The following is a 19,408-nucleotide window of genomic DNA, read 5'->3' on the forward strand; positions in this document are numbered from 1 at the left end:
CTTTAAAAAAAAAAAAAAATACTAATCATGTCACCAGTTGCTAGAACCTGCTCTCCCTGACCCCCACTGGTTTATTAGGGCTGCAATCTGGTTATGACAATATATATCTGGCTCATCCTTGCTTTGATCAATCAAAATCTTGTTCATTTTTTTTTTATTTTTTAAGATTTTATTTTTAAGGGTGCCTGGGTGGCTCAGTGGGCTAAGCCTCTGCCTTTGGCTCAGGTCATGATCTCAGGGTCCTGGGATTGAGTCCCACATGTGTCTCTCTGCTCTGCGGGGAGTCTGCTTCCCTTGCTCTCTCTGCCTGCCTCTCTGCCTACTTGTGATCTCTCTGTCAAATAAATAAATAAAATCTTTAAAAAAAATTTTTATTTTTAAATAAGTTCTATGCCCAACGTGGGGCTCAAACTCACAAACTCACAACGTGGAGTCACACGCTCCACTGACTGAGCCAGCCAGCTGCCCCTTGGTGGTATTTTTACATCCAAAGAATACTGGGGCAGGAGTTACACACACTATAGGATTCTTATGATCAAAAACAAATATAAGTTAATACTTCCAGTCAAGAACTGTAGAACACTTGTTTGTACTCTCTTTTGCCAAATCCCCAGCCAGTGTCACTCTACTTGAATCCAGACACGATTTTCCTTTTTTTCCCCCCTTCTTTTTTTGGTGTCCCTGGGTGGGCACTAATTTTATTTTCTTTTTAACATGGAAAACATCTTCAAATCTACTTTTGCTAATTATTCATCTATGACAGTTATCATAACCGCCTTTGCAGTGGCTCGGCGTGGAGAGCACCTAACAACGGAGTTTAATGCTTACCCAGACCTAGAAAAGGAAGATTACTCTGTATAACTGCCTCTTTCTTAGAAATCTTAGTGAGGATAAGAATTATTAGGCTAAAGCAAAAAAAGCAAATGTACATGTAATTGCATCATTTTCTCTACTTTAACATTTAAGGAAGTTTTTCATAATAAATTGTTTTTGGTAAAGATTTTATTTATACACTTGACAGAGATCACAAGTAGGCAGAGCAGCAGGCAAAGAAGAGAGGGGGAAGCAGGCTCCCTGCTGAGCAGAGAGCCTGATATGGGGCTCGATCCCAGGACCCTGAGACCATGACCTGAGCCAAAGGCAGAGGCTTAACCCACTGAGCCACCCAGGTGCCCCATGATAAATAAATTTTTAAATGTAATTGAGAAAAGCCCATCAGTTGTGTGAAATAATTCATAATAAAGAGAAAGAGAGAAAAACCTGGAAAATGCTGCACGTGAACCACTTACCTCTTTAATTTTAGAAGCTAGTTCTTGCCTCTCTTTTGAAACTTTTGCAATTTTTTCATCTAATTCTTGCCTCTGGAAAAAGTGAGAATGCAATCATTAAAGTTAAAAAGAGCATTTTCAAATGCTTTCCAGCTGACTGTCTTGCCTTTCAGGTGACACTAATCTGCCCAAGAGAGGCTCGCTCTTCACCCAGTTCCTCTCTCTTCCCCGGAAGTCCTGACACTCGGGCTGTGCCTCGGGCCACACTGGCTCACACTGGCCCACATGCACACCATCCAGCCAGGCAGCCTGCAGAGACCCTCCACGGACACCAGCCCTCACACGAACACAGGTCCTAGGTAGGAGAGCAACCAGAGTCCCAAATGGAAGCCCCAACAGCACTGCCCTTGTGACCAGCAGTCCCTGCTGCCTCCAGCGCCTGTGTGCCTTACGCACGCCCATGTAGCTTATCCAAGCCCTGCTCTTTTGGTCCGAGTGGCCCAACATGGCCCTAGCCCAGGACCCGGAAAGCACTCCCCCCGCAGACCCTAACGAAGACACGCACCCCAGGTCCTGCGTCTCTGTCCACACTCTGCCTTGACCTCCCTGTGTGGCCCCTGGAGAAGGGACGTGTACTTCCTGCAGGACTGAGCGTAATGAATGTATCTACTCAGTTTCTCTAGGGTCTGGCACCCTGAGCTCTACTTAAGCATAGTCTGAGAACAAGCCTTAACACTGTGTGAGACGCTGTTCTGCCCAGTCTGTCCCGTGTGTGCTACTTCTGTCTGCTGAGCAGTCTAATCCCTGGGGCTCACTCCTCCATTAATTTCTGGGTGGTTCAAACAGGTTATTCATCAGAACCCAGTCATTCCTCTAGCCATAGTGATGGGCATATAACACAGGCCTGGTAAACTATGGCTCACATTCCCTTTAAACAGGGATCAGACCTGTGTGCACACCCAGGGACTAATCAGACAACCGCCATGGAATTGACACATGGATCGTGGGGAAAGCAGCCCCTTCTCTTCCTATGGGTTTTCTTTCCTTCTTTCTTTCTTAAGATTTATTTGAGAGAGAGAGAGAAACAGTGTGGGCAGTGGGGGAGTGGGGAGGCAGAGGGAGGAGGAGAGAAAAACAGACTCCCCGGTGAGCACAGAGCCTGACATGGGGCTCGATCCCACAAACCAAAATCAAGAGTCGGATACTTAGCTGACTGAGCTACCCAGGTGCCCCTCCCATGGGTTTTTCTAAGCTGGGGTGGTGGTACCCACAAATGCTGGCACTTGTCTTCTGCAAAATGAGAAATGCTTGACACACAGAATAATAAAGGCATGAAAAAATGGCATCTGAGCCTCTGCATCAGCCATGCTGAAGCTAATCCCTCCCAGAGTTCCTAGGTATATGAGTGAGTGAATTCCCTTTTTGTCTAACTTGGTTTTAACTTGCAACTGAAACATATCTAATAAATTCACTACAGCTTTAATACAAGCCAGACAACAGCAAACTACAGCCTGTGGGCCAAATTCAGCTCACCATCTGTTTTTATAAATAAAGTTTTATTGGAACACAGCCACATCCATTTGTTTATGTATTATCTATCACTACTTTTATGTTACAACAGAGCTGAGTAGCTGAAACAGAGACCATATGGCCTGCAAAGTTTAAATTATTTCTACCTTTCCTTTCTAGAGAGCTTTTTAATCCCTAATATAAGGCATATCGCTTTTGTATACATCTTTATACACAAATTATGCTATTCCACAATAAAACAATGGTATCAAATACTCATCACTAGCTTCTGTACTTATCAGCTATTTAAAAATACTCATCAAGAAATGTTTAGGTACCTGCATTTCCCTTCCACCTCGGCATAAAGCACGCTGGCGGGACAGTTCATCTAGTTGATGATCTAGAAATTCCTTTCTTCTATGCATTTCCTGAACATGAGAAGGTAAGTCTTTTTCTAAAAAAAATAGAATGATAAGACAATTCTCATAAATATACACATATGCATACGCAATGAGAAGAAAAACTAGTTCGCAAAGCAAGGCTATTTCGAGTTTCTCCAAATTACCTTTAATGCCCAACACATTACTGATCACATAAAAGGAAACAGAAGTAACGTTAGTTTGTGCCTTAATGGTACTTACTCATTCTGTGGTTAACTTGGCTATCCAAACTGAATTTTAGGACCTCATTATTAATAGACTTTTCTGGACCAAGACGTACTAAATTTATATCTCCACAGTTTCCTGTTGATAAAAAAATCGTACTTAGAGATTAATAAGGACACTGCCAATTTCCACACATAGTATCTATTTCTCAGCAAGCATATTAACAATCAGGGAAGGGAACCAACATTAATTATCAAGAACTCCACACCTGAAACTACACTAGAGGCTTCACACACATTAGATATTCACAATCACCCTACTGGGGGAGTACTTACCATTTCCACCTAATAAAAGTTATACAGGTTGCATAAACAAGACATTACGAAGTTGAGATTCAGTTATACCAACATTTCTCAAACTATGTTCTGAACACTATTCCATAGTAAAGTACATTTGGGGAAGGGGAGTTAAATAAGACAGATTTCTTAACCACAGGATATATCAGGTATATAAAGACTTTCATTTATGAATACATACTTGAATTCCCAAGACAGAATCATATTTTACTATCAAATCCTTTTCTATGGAGCAGTCACAACAAAGTTTCTGAAACTCTATTCCACATCGTGCTGCTACTCCAGAATCTAAGGGACACGAGGGGCTGGAAATTGTGGAATAGATAATTGCAAACAGTGGAAATGTCATAGAAGTGGCAGCTAACCACACCTTTATTTTAGGTCGCCATATTTGCTATGTTATTTAAGCTAAACATCTCTCACTCCCTCCATCACTGGGCTAAATTACAGCAATCAGCACTTATCCCAGTCTGACAGATCACATACTTATTTGCTTATTGTCGATCTCCTTCCCCAGAATAGGGTTTTGTTGTGGTCACTGGCTATGACAGTGGCTGGCAGGGAAGTACAATCAATGTGTACTGAATGAATGAATGACTTACTAAGCAGCTGTCTACAACATATTTTTGTTTCTAGTTCAGCTCAATCTTCTAAATTTGAAGCCACCTTCTCTGGTCAACATTTACTTGAAGGTTTCCAAACTGCTAACTTACTTGTGTTTCCACGAGAAAGGTAAACAAAATTACCTGGACACTCACCCCCTATAAATATCTAGAAATGCTCCATAAATTAAAACAGACTCCTTTAAACTGCAGGGTAAGCTCACAGAAATGGAAGAGAAATTCCTAGCGGCCAAAAACAAAGAGAAAGCTCAAAACCAGAGTTGAAAGCCCACAGGCTGCTGAGGCTTCCCCCCAGGGGAACAGGATGAGTCAGGGCTGGCACTGTCTAGGTGCTCAGAATTTTTTTTTTTTTTTACTGTACATTCAATAAAATGCAGATACTTCAAAATCTTTAGTCCTACAGAGTTTGACAAATGTCTACACTGGCAAAACTACCATTCCAGTGAAGACACAGGAACTCTATAATGGAGGCCTGGATTTTAAAACCCAATGGAAAGGGAAAGGGCCTGGGAAGAGGTGGGAGGATAAAAAGGAAATGAATCTATCTGTGCCTGGGCTTAGCTGGGAAAAACTAAATTCTCTTCCAGGACTTTCCAACCCTAGTCCCATGCCACATGTGGATTTAGGGACTAAATATAGAATTCAGGGAATGACAAGGATGACCCAATCAAAATACAATTGAGAGTTTTAAAATGAGAATACAATGAGCAACTTTATGCCAATATACTTAAAAACCTAAGAGGAGGGGCGCCTGGGTGGCTCAGTGCGTTAAGGCCTCTGCCTTCGGCTCGGGTCATGATCCCAGGGTCCTGGGATCAAGCCCCGCATCGGGCTCTCTGCTCTGCGGAGAGCCTGCTTCCCCCTCCCTCTCTGCCTACTTGTGATCTCTTTCTCTCTGTCAAATAAACAAATAAAATCTAAAAAAAAAACAAAAAACAAAAAACAAAACCTAAGAGGAGTGTTGATTTTTCTTGAAAAACAACAAATTAGCCAAACTCACTAAAATACAGATACCCAAATAGAAATTTAACAGTTAAGACATTCAGACAGTAGATTAAAACTTACCCATCTGTCAATAAACAAAGAGCAACAAACAAAACAACACCAAAAACAAATTAATCTTCAAGGAATAGATGATCTCGGTCATATATAAAACATTGCAAAGAATAAACAAAAAATTACCCCCAATTCCATTTTCAAAGTCAGTCTTATAAAAACTAGACAAAGATATGACAAAGAAAAATCACAGGCTGGCCTTATTCATGAATACTAATTTTAAAATACTAAATTAAACATTAATAATCTAGCAACGTGTTAAGAAATAATAATACATGACCAAGTTGGCCTTATTCTAGGAATCAAAGATATTTTAACATTAGAAAAACACTGCCATTTACCCCATTAACAAAGTCAAGAAAAAGATTTCATTATCATTTAAATGCAGGCAACAAGAAAAATGCATGCAATAAAACTCAACAGCCCTTCATGACAGAAACCAATGACAAGGGAACTTCTTTATCCCGAGGAGGGTAAACACCAAAGCCCAGAAATCAACAGCATCCTTAATGGCGAGATGTCCAAGGCATTTCTCTCAGGACGCCCAGGACAGCTGGAAGTAGTGGAAAGAAAATGCGGTACGAAAGACCCAAGTTCTCTTCTCCGGCCAGAAGACAGCAATTTTTCTCTAACGAAATGGAAGCTCCAACCCGACGCCCGGCTGGCCTGTCCTGATCCCGGCCCAGCTGCGCGGGCAGCACACGCCTGAGCGCTCACCTTCCCTCAGCCCGCAGGGAAAGGCACGTTCAATCCACAGCACTGCGGAGGCCTGGGGGCTGCTCCTGGGCGTGTGAACTGCTATGCCCACTTCTGAGGAGAATTTGGCACTATCTCGAAAACCGAAGATGCAGGAAATCCTTCAGGCCAACATTTTCACTCCGAGGTCTACCTGTGGTAGGCCAGCGTGTTTATAAACTCTGGACCCAGCACGTGAAGTACACTTGACGTCAAAACCCAATACAGAACTCACATGCCTCCCCAAGGAAAGAGCAGAGTCCCCGCGCCCTCACTGCCTGAAGCTCCCGGGGGAGGGCGGCAAACCAATGCGCAAACCCCTGCCTTTGTGGGGCTTATCACATTCCAGCCTTACCGCATGGAGGATCTCTCTTGCTTCCGGTCCTTTTTGTTGATAGAAACTTCTGCTAGAGTTCCCTACACCCTACCAGTACTTCCCATGGCTAACCCCTAACCGCTCTTCTCCAGGCCTCGTCTTAGACATCATCTCCCCCAGGAGCCTTCCCTAACCCTCCCACGACTGAACCAAGCACCACTCTCAGGTGTCTGAACGTAGCCACATCTCCCTGCTCTTCCGGAAAGTCCAGCTTTATACTCTAACTCCTCACTGATCCACTTCCTCACTAGCGTCTCTTGGAAGGTTTCACTGCTGAAACCTCAGTACCTAGCACAGGGCCTTGGCAGAGAGTCAACGCTCAAGAAAATTTGCTAAATGAATTGAGGAGTATGTATGGGCCACAGCCCCAAGCAGAAGTTATTATCAGAACTGGCTTGCCCTCCGGCATTCAAAGCTGCCAACACTAAACGCTGAGAACAAAACCAAAAACAAATGAAAAGCCATGTAAGTATCATACCCAAAGGATTCTTCTTGTCTTTACATTTTTCTTTAAATTCGAGGATGATTTTTTTCATAAGTTCATCAACAGCCGCGTTGGAAGGCGCACACACAAGGACACGGTTTTGTTTGATTTTGGCATTGGAGTTTTCATCTGAATGCCCCTTCCTCTGGTTCTACAATTTGACACACACACGCCAAACAGACAGACAGACAAAAGATACTGATGAGCTCTATTACAGAGTTTTCCAGTTTTCTTCTACTTCCATGTACGTTCGAGAGTTCCCCTTATAAACACTTAAAAATAAGTAACAGCACCTACAGCTTACACTGACATTGAGATGGCTCTAGCAGGACATTTTATCACGGCTTCTCTGAGCCTCACCTCACTATCCACTTACTTTACTGCATACTCAATCCAACCAAAATGTAGCCCTGGAATACATTCCAGACAGTTCTAACATTCCAGACCATTCTAACCCTTCAGATCAGTGTCACACAGGACAGCATTTTCTGTTTGGTTTTGTTATCTTTTATACCCTTCTCTCCTTCTGCTACCTCTTTCTTGGACACAGTTCCACAAAGTATCGAAAAGCTACACAGAAGTGCAGGCGGAGAGACCTGTAGTAGTTATTCACATGTGTCAGTTAATTCGCATGAAGCGATGCTCTCAGCTAACAGCACTGACGCCCTCACATGCTCTACCTCTGTCAGGAGGCGGTACAGGAGGCCAACAATAGTTTTCGATTTTCCTGTTCCAGGTGGTCCATGTATCAGACAGATCTTGGCAACCGACGGGGAATGCTTGACCATGGCATATGCAGTTTCTATGGCCTTCTTCTGGTCTTCGTTGAAATCTCTTAAGTAGGTGATCTATGTAAAAGACATTAGTGACAGTGAGTTGCTCTTCCTGGAGTGGCCCAGGAGAGGAAGAAGAGAAAAACTCCATTTGAATTTCTTCTAGCCTTTATCAGACAGAAGCTTTGGTTATGATCAGGCAAGACCCCAAATGATCTTTAATCGACAGAACCAATTTCACTACTATAAAGAAAGTTATTTGTGAGTGTCTGTAGGCTTCAGCCCATCTACAACGACTACAACTGCATTTTTATTTGTGATTCTTACAAAGAGGATCACAATAAACTGTTCTGTATGTTTCTACTATTTATTCTTTACTTAGACAGTAAAAAAAACATTCCAAGATTTTCTTTCCTAACATTCCAAGATTTTGGATCAGATCTAAGTTTAAATCTCAGCTTCACTCGTAAGCTAGGTCTCCAAACTCCTAACCCCTCTGAGCCTATGCCTTTCTCATCCATTCAATCCGACACTCCTGGGAGGATGAAAAGTGAATGATACTGCACGGAAAACCCTCGCACACACCACAGTCCAAATGCCACTACTTTCCTCTTCCTTCCTTGGAACGAACATACACAGCTCTGACAGGGAGAACATGTGCCCAAGTGAAATGGCAACTTCACCCGTCAATTCTCCATCGATCCTTCAAATGCAAAAATAACTCTATTAACCTACTGCCTCCTCTGAATTGTCACCACCTAACAAGCATTTAAGTAGGATGCTCATTTCACATTTTAGGGCTCCTCTCTAACCATATTTTCAATTCTTTATTGCACTATGCCTTTTTCCTGAGGTAAGCTGAGTAACAAAACACAGACTTTGCCACATCAAAGAAAATGAAGCGCCACATGCTGTTGCTGTGCGTGCACAGGGACGCAGCTCTGTCCCACACGTACGGGAATGTGCGATGAAGAAACACAACATGAGGCTGTCACATTCTCACACAGAATTTTCAGACTTTTCATTCTCGTTTAACCATGACTCACAATTCTCTCAGACGTTGTAGTTAGTAAATCTTTCGTACAGAAGTCCATAGGGTTTGGATTCAGAACAGCTCTGGCCAGTTGGTTCCGTCCACTCAACAAAGACATGGCTTTCAACTTCCTTTGCGTAGTTACCAGAGAACTGATTACGATGCATTTCACGAACTCATTTAAATTGACTGGCAAATTATCTTGAGTCTGGATGGAAAGGGAACACTCAGATTTCCCATTGCGCACTATTATCAAGAAGGAGAAAAAGCAATTTCAGTTACCAGTGAATAATACTGTCCAGCTAAAACAAGGTTATTCAGAATTATGTATTTTATAATTCATGTCTTTTGTATGACATATTGTTCAAGTAATTCACTCAAATGCTTACTGAATGCTTCCTAAGAACCAAGCAATTCTTTCCTAGAAGAGGGAAGCAGATAACCAAGCACACATGTCAGCAGTGAGGAGAAGCGTGAAGAAAGAAGAGAAAATGGGGCGCCTGGGGGGCTCAGTGGGTTAAGCCTCTGCCTTCGGCTCAGGACATGATCTCAGGGTCCTGGGATGGAGCCCCGCATCAGGCTCTCTGCTCAGCAGGGAGCCTGCTTCCTCCTCCCCCTCTGCCTGCCTCTCTGCCTACTTATGCTCTCTTGCTCTCTCTGTCAAATAAATAGATAAAATCTTAAAAAAAAAAGAAAGAAAGAAAGAAAGAAAAGCAGAGAAAGGGGATGACAACGTGATGAGGATGTGTAGTTACCATCACGGGCAAGTTATCTTCCTGGTAAGACGGCGCCTGAGCAGAAACTTGAAATAAATGAGAAAACCACGCCCTTATCCGGGGAGAGGGTATTTCATGAAGCAAGGGTGTGACTGGAGTATTCTAGGACAGGGACAAGCCTCACACGGCGGGGTGGTGGGGGGGGGTCGGGGGGGGAGGTGGGGTGCGGCGGAAGCAGGGAGACGAGTGCTGTGAGAGTCAGAGAAGAGAATGGGGCTCCATTTTACAGGGCTCTGCAGACCACGATACCAACTGAATGTTACCTCAAGTCAGGTAGAAAGCCCCAGGGCAGTGCTGTACCAGGGAGGGACACGCTTGAAGTCACACATTAACAGAATCACTCTCACTGTGGGGGACGATGGCATTGCAAGGGGCAAAGCACAGAAGCAAACAAGCCACCAGGAGGCAGTGCAGGGGACGGCTGCGCGGACCAGGATGCAGGAGCAGACACGAGGCTTGGATCCTGGATACTTGCGAAGAGTCAACATGATTTCCTGATGAATTACACGCAGGGTGTGACACAAAGAAAGGATCAAGGATGCCTGGGGTTTTGGGTCTGAGCAACTAGAAAAACGCAGGCCCCACTTGCTGACATGGGAAAAACAGAAGGAACAGTAGACGTCGGGCAGAAAATCAAGTGCTTCCTTTGGTTTTTTTGTCTAACAGATTTGCAAATGGAGAGGTCAGACAGTTGGATGCTTGAGCAGCTAGGAGGAAAATACTCAGAAATAGAAATCTGGCGCATGTCGTCATTTGCAAGAGTCAAAAGCACTTACTGAGCTATGTACCCCTCTGGCTACTCGCCCAGATGCAAATCTACGGAGAGCTGGGCTGGACCACACTCGAGGTGCGGCACGCCCGTTACAGTGCGACATGACGCTGAACTCCAAGAAGCTTTGTTTTTAAGACTAGTTGCAAAAAGGCGAAGGAATAACAAACTCATGTTCTCGTGACATAATTGAGACTAAGAAAGCATCAATGTTAAAAAGGCCGCTTGGCATACAATGAAGAATGTGGGCGACCCTGGGGTCAAGCAAACGCAGGTTTCATTTCCGGGCCGACCACACGATCCTGAGCATGTCCCTGGGTGAGCACGGAAGCCCTGAGCCTTCCTTTCCTGCTGAGCAGAGAATACACAACTCTTACTGCTTTGGAAGGCTTTGAGGAAGGCGATAAGAGAGCAGAGGAAGGACAGGACATGCGGCCGGGCACACAGCAGGTGCTGACCTTACTTCTATGATGCTACTCCCCAGAAAACAGTCCCTACAGCACCGGGGATGGGAGCAATGGAGACAGCAAAACCTTCAAGTTGCCTTGCAGTGACTTACGTGTTTGCTCTTCTCACTGATACTTAGCCACGACACCAAGGTTGTGATTTAAGATACAAAAAACAGCTGGTTTGCAAACTGTTGTTTAATAACAAACCCAACGACAGATGAAGGAGTGTGTCAGAAAGAGAGGACATTACAAAAGAAAGCTTTTAAATCACAAGTCTAGCCCAGTAAGTACTGGGCCTTTCCCAGGTAAGTCTAGAAAAACTAAACAAGGACTCTGGATGGCAAGTACCCTGGCAAATACATGTCTCGAATACGCATAACAAGTATGTGGCTGGTAAAGCACAGTTCCGAGGGAAATTAAAAGATGAGCTTATATCTCACAGATTCCTCTTCACAGTCTCGTCATCTACTTACTGACTGAAGTGCGGCGAAACTTGTGAACATAAGCGCAATGGTAATCACGGAGCTCTTCCACGTAATTTCTCTCTGTATCTTTATTCTCTCCGTTTTGTCTTTCAGGAATCAAAAACACCAAATCATTTTCCTTTGGATGAAGTTGTTTAGCGAGTTCACATTCCTCAAGATGAACTATGAAACGATAAGAAGTTGGCATTGATTCTAACAGAAGTATTTTATTTTATTTATTTATTTTTTTTTTTTTGACAGACAGATCACAAGTAGGCAGAGAGGCAGGCAGAGAGAGAAGGGAGGAAGCAGGCTCTCTGCTGAGCAGAGAGCCCGATGCGGGGCTCGATCCCAGGACGCTGGGATCATGACCTGAGCCGAAGGCAGCGGCCTTAACCCACTGAGCCACCCAGGCGCCCCTAACAGAAGTATTTTAAATGAGATTAACTTAAAGGATACCAAACCCTTGTACTAAGTTCAACCAAGTATACAGCATAAGACGTTGTAATACACTTCAAAGTAATACTCTGAGTCAGTCAACATTCTCAAATACAGATTATACAGTATTATAAAATGCTTCTTAACAATGGCTAAAAAGGGGACGCATGGGTGGCTCAGTGGGTTAAGCCTTTGCCTTCAGCTCAGGTCATGATCTCAGGGTCTTGGGATCGAGGCCCCAATCTGGCTCTCTGCTCAGCGGGGAGCCTGCTTCCCCCTCTTTCTCTGCCTGCCTTTCTGCCTACTTGTGATCTCTCTGTCAAATAAATAAATAAAATCTTTACCAAAAAATGGCTAAAAAGCCAAAATAAAATCATAATATTCAAAAGTAGCTAGTAAATTTCCTTTCCTTAAAGTTTTAGTTTTTAACCAAGAAATTCTTTTTTGTTCCTCACTTTCAAAATCCCAGAAGAATACCCCAAAACAGATCCAAGGACATATAAGAAATTTGAGCCTACCTGTGGCATTTCAAACAAGGGGGAAAGGCTAGTCGTAAACTACTGGGGCTGGGAAAACAGCGAGTATTACAACAAAAAAGCTGAGCACCAACCACCAGATCCGGTAACAGTATAGTGAACTAAAACATGAGGCACTGGATTTATGTAGACAGAACCAGTAACTTCAGACAAGATTTTAAAATGTAGCATGTATGGAGCGCCTGGGTGGCTCCGACTCAGGTGATGACCTCAGGGGTCCTGGGATGGAGCCCCGCATCCGGCTCCCTGCTTAGTGGGGAGCCTGCTTCTCCCTCTCCCTCTGCCCCTCCCCCTGCTCATGCACGCGCCCTCTTTCTCAAAATAAATAAAATCTTTTTAAAACAAAATTTGGCAGGCAAGAAAGATCTATGTGAAGATATCAGAGAGCAATTACAACAGTGAAGAACTACTACGCTGAGATGCAGAAGAATGTGGAAATCCAGTGGAGGCAGCCCTGTCATTTCCCCCTAGAGACATGTGAACCGTCCTTGGAGTGATAGTCAAGAGGCCAGGCCATACCTGGGACGGCCTTGTTGGACTAAAAAAACAAAAACTGGAGTCCAGGGCCTGTATAGAGTGGGAGTGGGGACCCAGGCACCTCTATATGCTTCACACTGGGACTATGAAGGAGGCCTCAGAACTACGCCCGAGGATGAGGAAGCAGCAAACCTGCTTGACATGGGCGAGAGCCCAGCTTCCAAACACCTGGGCACTTTAGAAAAGCCCAATCCCAGGGCGCCTGGGTGGCTCAGTGGGTTAAGCCTCTGCCTTCGGCTCGGGTCATGATCCCAGGGTCCTGGGATCAAGCCCTGCATCGGGCTCTCTGCTCGGCGAGGAGCCTGTTTCCCCCCACCTCTCTGCCTATTTGTGATCTCTCTCTCTCTCCCTCTCTCTCTGTCAAATAAATAAATAAATAAATAATCTTAAAAAAAAAAAAGAAAAGCCCCATCCCTTAAACTAGATCTAGATGATCCCACATCACAGGTACCCCCAGAAGTCTGGCAGAAACAAAGGAAAATCCTCTTTGGAGGAAGACAGTATTGTCCCAGGCCTCAAATTAGTTGTTTGTTGTTTTTTTTTTTAAGATTTTATTTATTTATTTGACAGACAGAGATCACAAGTAGGCAGAGAGGCAGGCAGAGAGAGAGAGGAGGAAGCAGGCTCCCCGCGGAGTAGAGAGCTCGATGCGGGGCTGGATCCCAGGACCCTGGGATCATGACCTGAGCAGAAGGCAGAGGCTTAACCCACTGAGCCACCCAGGCGCCCCTCAAATTAGTTTTATAAGTAACTTTCCAAATGACCAACACTCGCCAGAGATAAGCAAGGCACACGGAGAGAAGAAACCCACCAACTGGTGGGATTCATAAACAACCAAGGACTGTCCCGGCAGCTATAGATTATATCTCACACAGTTTAAAAGGTTTTGCCTCACCTACCGAGACACTCAAAAGAGCTACTAAAACTATAGATTTTGGGCGCCTGGGTGGCTCAGTGGGTTAAAGCCTCTGCCTTCGGCTCAGGTCATGATTCCAGGGTCCTGGGATCGAGCCCCGCATCGGGCTCTCTGCTCCGCAGGGAGCTTGCTTCCTCCTCTCTCTCTGCCTGCCTCTCTGCCTACTTGTGATCGCTGTCTGTCAAATAAATAAATAAAAATCTTAAAAAAAAAAAAAAACTATAGATTTTGATAACTCAAGGGTGCATGTCTTAAGTTTTTAATCTTACTGTTCTAAAATAGCAAAAGATATATAAATTGAGATACAATTTCCAAACAAGAAGAAAAAGTAAAATTTTAAAATGAGAAAAAAAGTAGAAGTATTCAACCGAAACAAAAGGTAATACATGTAATAGACGATTAGGTTCACTTACTTCTATTGTGTTTCATTTTATGGTGTGATTTCAAAAATTCACCTGTGGTAATTTAACAGTTCCAAGTCTCATATGTGTGTAAAAAGTATACTCTAGTTCTATCAGTTTTTTTTTTTTTAAGATTTTATTTATTTATTTGACAGAGAGAGATCACCAGAGAGCATGAGCAGGGAAACAGCAGAGGGAGAGGGAGACGCCGCACGCTCCGGAGCCCGACACGGAACTCAATCCCACGACCTGAGTCAAAGGCAGGCGCTTAACTGGCTGAGCTATCCAGGCGCCCCTTAGTTTTTTCTTTATATATTCTGTTAGGTATGTAGACATTGAGAATTGTCATCTTTTCTGCTGAACTAAACTCATGCAAAATTTCCTTTGTACGTAAGGTTTCTTCTTGTCTTAAAATCTATTTAGTCTGATATTAACAAAGCTAAACATCTTTTTTTTTTTAAAGATTTGAGAGAGAGAGAGAGAGAGAGAAAGAAAGTGTGTGCACATATGGGTGACTACCTGCTGAGTGCGGAGCCAGACATGGGGCTGACCCTGTGATCCTGACGTCACAACCTGAGCCGACCTCAAGAGCAGGATGTCCAACCAACTGAGCCACCCAGGCACCCCTAAACACATCCTCTTTTAATAGGGTTTGTGTGAGTGTCCTTCTCCAAACTTTTATTTTTTCAACCTTTCTGTATTCTTATGTTTACATGGTATTACTTGTTCATACATATAGCGTATTACTGTATCAATCATATTATTCTTGAAATACCGTTTTCTTCTACAGGATTCTAAGATTACTTAGAAAATTGCAAGTTCAGATACGGGATAAAAGAATACAGATGATACTAGTCATATCAGACAGTAAGTCAGCTCTCAAAGACTTGTAAGGGTACTATCTAAAGGGCTTAAATTATACTGGATAAAGTATATTTAAGTCCATGAATTTATGAAATTAAAAAGAAAAAAGCATATTGGTCAACACCAGTGCTTGCAGTGAATTAACTCAGGTTAATTCACTTTTTTAAAACTGGTCAAGAGTCAAGTACTTTTCTACCTTTCTTTATAAAGCACACTACAGAGTAACCAAATAATATACAGAAATTCCCTTATGGAATTATTCCAACTAATAAATGAAGAAATGATCAAATAAAAATATCACCATTTTGTACCTTTAATAAACTTATTTAGGTATTAAGCATCCACAGCTACAAATATTACTAAAAGAGAAATTAGAGATCACTCACCTCCTGATAAAGGAATATATACCACCATCTATGAGACAGTTTTGCCAAAAATTATAAATCAAACTTGAATTGGATCATATCTCTGGATACAACTATCAATTTCTAAGAAATGCAGAGGAGAGAAAAACATACCACCAAACACCAAGGGGACACAATCAACAAGTACAGACAGTAATTCTAAAGGATCAACAACTCAGAATGAGAAAATGACAGTTCAAAAAGACATCAACTAGTGTTAATGTGTGGACCTAACTTGGACCTTATTTTAAACTGGCTGAGAAAAATTGTTATTTATAATGAAAATGGAAATTTGAACACTGACTAGCTATCTGACATTAAGGGATAACTTAATATTTTAGCAATAAAATGTTATCTTATTATAAAATCTTAGAGGTCTGTATCTTTTAGATATTCACTGAATTGCAGATGACGCTCCAGCCCCACAAAAATCAAACCAAAGAAGATCTGTGAAACCTCTCCAGAGACTCTAAAACAGACTGAAAATAAACCTATTTTGAAAATAACTGGATATAATTCTTATTCACAAATTAGAAAATTATTAGAAAGATGTCAATTCTCGGGGCGCCTGGGTGGCTCCGTGGGTTAGAGCCTCTGCCTTAGGCTCGGGTCATGGTCTCAGGGTCCTGGGATCGAGCCCCACATCGGGCTCTCTGCTCAGCCGGGAGCCTGCTTCCTCCTCTCTCTCTGCCTGCCTCTCTGACTACTTGTAATCTCTATCAAATAAGTAAATAAAATCTTTAAAAAAAAAAAAAGAAAGATGTCAATTCTCAAAAAAAAGATGTCAATTCTTGCCCAATTTCCCCATTTTTTCCTCTAAAATTTATATGGGAACTCAGATAGACAAGAAGAGCCAAAGCACTCTTAAGGCAAAACCAGGTAGAAGGAACTATTCAGTGGCCTTTAAAACTCATTATAAAGCTGGACTAAGTAACTAGGCAATGTGATGTGGGCACAAGGGTAGGCAAATGATCCAATGAAGAACGGAGTCCAGAAAAGAAATCCATGAGTAAAATGGACACTAGATTTACGGCAAATATGGCACTGCAGAGCATGGAGAGGATGGTTTTTTCAATAAATAATATTGGGATAACCACAACTCCATTTGGAAAAGAAAATGAGACATGACATTCATGTGTAAAAATAAATTCCAGGTTGACAAAACAATGAACTCTCTAGAAAAGGGGCTGAAAACTTTTTCTGTGAAAACTTCTTTGCAAGCCACATACAGGGTCTGCTGCATATTCATCATCTTTTTTTCAAAGTTCTTTGGGGCACCTGGGTGGCTAAGTCGGTTAAAGCATCCCAGGGTCCTGGGATCAAGTCCTGCGTCGTATTCCCTGCTTGACAGGGAGTCTGCATCTCTCTCTCCCTCTGCCCCTCCCTGGCTCATGCCTGCTTCTCTCTCTCTCTCTCTCTCTGCCTGCCTCTCTGCCTACTTATGATCTCTCTCTCTCAAATAAATAAATAAAATCTTAAAAAAATGTATCTTTAAAAACATAAAAACCTTACTCTAGGGCAGTACTAAAACAGGATATGGGGTAGATCTGCAAGCTGGAGTTTGCGGACACCTGTTCTAGATGTTAAGATAATACATTTATGATCTGCAGCAGGGAAAGGTTTCTTTTTTTTTTTTTTTTAAGATTTTATTTATTTGCCAGAGAGAGAGAGAGTACACACAAGCAGGCAGAGAGGCAGGCAGAGGCAGCGAGAGAAGCAGGCTCCCTGCGGAGCAAGGAGCCCGATGCGGGACTCGATCCCAGGACCCTGGGATCATGACCCGAGCCGAAGGCAGCGGCTTAACCAACTGAGCCACCCAGGCGTCCCTCAGGGAAAGGTTTCTTAAATGAGGCACTGAACACTAACCATTAAAAAAAAAAATAAGAGAGGGGCATCTGGGTGGCTCACTCAGTCCACTGAGTGTCCAACTACTGATCCAGCTCAGGTCTTGATCTCAGGGTTGTGAGTTAAAAAAAAAAAAAAGAAAGAAAGAAAGAAAGATGCATTTGCTATGTTAAAAATGAATTCTAGGGGCATCTGTGTGGCTCAGTGGGTTAAGTCTCTCTGCATTCGGCTCAGGTCATGATCTCAGGGTCCTGGGATCAAGCCCCACATTGGGCTCTCTGCTCAGTGGGGAGCCTGCTCCTCCCTCCCCCTCTGCCTGCTGCTCTGCCTACTTGTGATCTCTCTCTGTCAAATAAATAAATAAAATTCTTAAAAAATAAAAAATAAATTCTAGAGGTGCCTGGCTGGCTTGTTTGGGGGAGCATGCAACTCTTGATCTTGGGGTCATGAGTTTGAGCCCCACACTGGGTGTACAGATGACTTACATAAGTAAATAAAATTCTTAATAGGAATAAATCTTTTAAAGACATCAGTGAGAGTCAAAATGCAAGCCAAACTGAGAGAATGGCGTGTATCCAGATCATATAAGGAACTCCTACAAATCAGTAAGAAAGAGGTAACAGAAAATTAACAATAACTTTGAACAGGCACTTCCCGAAAGAGATTGCTGAACCATCTACTAAATCATAAAAAGGTGCTCACTCTCACTGGAAACAAGGGTATGACAAAATAAAACCACAAAAGGCCATCAATACAAACATGGCACAATGGGTAAAACTAACATGGCAGTCAATAAAAATGTGCTGGTGAAGACCTGGAACCATGTGACTTCTCGCACACTGTCGGTGGGGTGTGATGCTGAACAGGCCGGGCGTGACCCAGTCAGCCTGAACACACACATACCCACAGACTCCACGATCCACCTCTGGACAGGACTCAACAAAATGCCCTCATACCAACACTGAGACAGGAACATCACAGTGGCACTGTTCATGAAATGCTGTGTCACAGACTTAACATAGCACACCCAAGGCTGCTGTCCTTAGAAAGGTCTGCATATAATGGTGGCCCCTGGCATGTGGGATCCTCAATCCTGGGATTATCATTTGCTAATGAGAATGGCTCGCTGTGCCTCAAGTGTTTGCAAAAAGAATAAGGTCTGGGTGGCTCAGTTGGTTGGGTGACCGCCTTCAGTTCAGGTCATGGTCCAGGAATCTCGGGATCGAGTCCCGCAACGGGCTCCCAGCTCCATGGGGGGTCTGATTCTACCTCTGACCTTCTCCCCTCTCATGCTTTCTCTCACTCTCTCTTTCAAATAAATAAATAAAATCTTTTAAAAAAAGAAACAAAAAAAGAATATGGTCTATGCCAAACGCCTGCTATCCTTCTGAAGTCAGGAATTTAGGCCGGGCAGAGGGTGTTTTGGGCACTGAATCTCCAACAAGCTTCCCTAGTAGGTAACATTCTGCAAGCCATGCATTGTGCAGCTCATTACTAGGAAGTAAAGTACAATGCATGTGACTCTACTGGGAGAGGACTCTCAGGCTTACTCCTGGTGTCGTCCGCCCTTCATCCCAATGTGCTTCTCGCCTTGCTGATTCTGCTTTGTAGCCTCTTACCATAACAGTCACAACCATGAGCATGAGTATATGTTAATTCCTGTGAGCTGTCCTAGTGAATCATTGAACGTTGTGATGCCACACAAAACTGATCAAGTTTACACACAGGTTAAATGAAAGAAGTTAAAGGGTAGATACTATGATCAAGATAATGCCAGATAAATTCGTGATTTAAATATTTAAAAGAAATACAAAACTACTACGAGAAATACCAGACTCAGGCCTGGGTGGCTCGGTGGGTTGAGTGTCTGCCTCTGGTTCTGGTCAGGATCCCAGGGTCCTGGGACTGAGCCCCACACTGAGCTCCCTGCTCAGCAGGGAGTCTGTTTCTCCCTCTGCCCCATCACCACCCCCACCCCAGTGCTCGGGAACACTCTTTCTCTCTCACAAAAATAAATTTTAAAAATCTTAAAAAACAACAAAAAACAGAAACAACAAAAACCCAAAGTCAGAACCATAAAGAAATTAGTACAGTTTTAAACATGTGTAGAAACTATGCCTCAAAATCAGTAACAAACTACGAAAAGCAATTTACAACGCACATACATTAAGAAGAAATCAACATCCCTAAC

At 43.1% G+C, this 19,408-nt stretch overlaps 1 protein-coding gene across 1 annotated transcript in view; it reads right to left on the reverse strand.

Moving 5' to 3' along the window:
- The window catches only part of SETX (senataxin), an 85,030-nt gene that overhangs the window by 18,921 nt on the left and 46,701 nt on the right, over positions 1–19,408 (reverse strand). The window contains exons 13-19 of the mRNA XM_080819219.1: positions 11,286–11,459; positions 8,832–9,064; positions 7,693–7,860; positions 7,007–7,163; positions 3,419–3,520; positions 3,116–3,231; positions 1,290–1,361 (exon numbers count right to left, since the gene is read on the reverse strand). Coding sequence (XP_080675345.1) covers positions 1,290–1,361; positions 3,116–3,231; positions 3,419–3,520; positions 7,007–7,163; positions 7,693–7,860; positions 8,832–9,064; positions 11,286–11,459 — 1,022 coding nt within the window. The remainder of the gene's footprint in view (positions 1–1,289; positions 1,362–3,115; positions 3,232–3,418; positions 3,521–7,006; positions 7,164–7,692; positions 7,861–8,831; positions 9,065–11,285; positions 11,460–19,408) is intronic.

The sequence above is a fragment of the Martes martes genome (assembly GCF_963455335.1).
Source record: "Martes martes genome assembly, chromosome: 12".
NCBI classification, from domain to species: Eukaryota; Metazoa; Chordata; class Mammalia; order Carnivora; family Mustelidae; genus Martes; species Martes martes.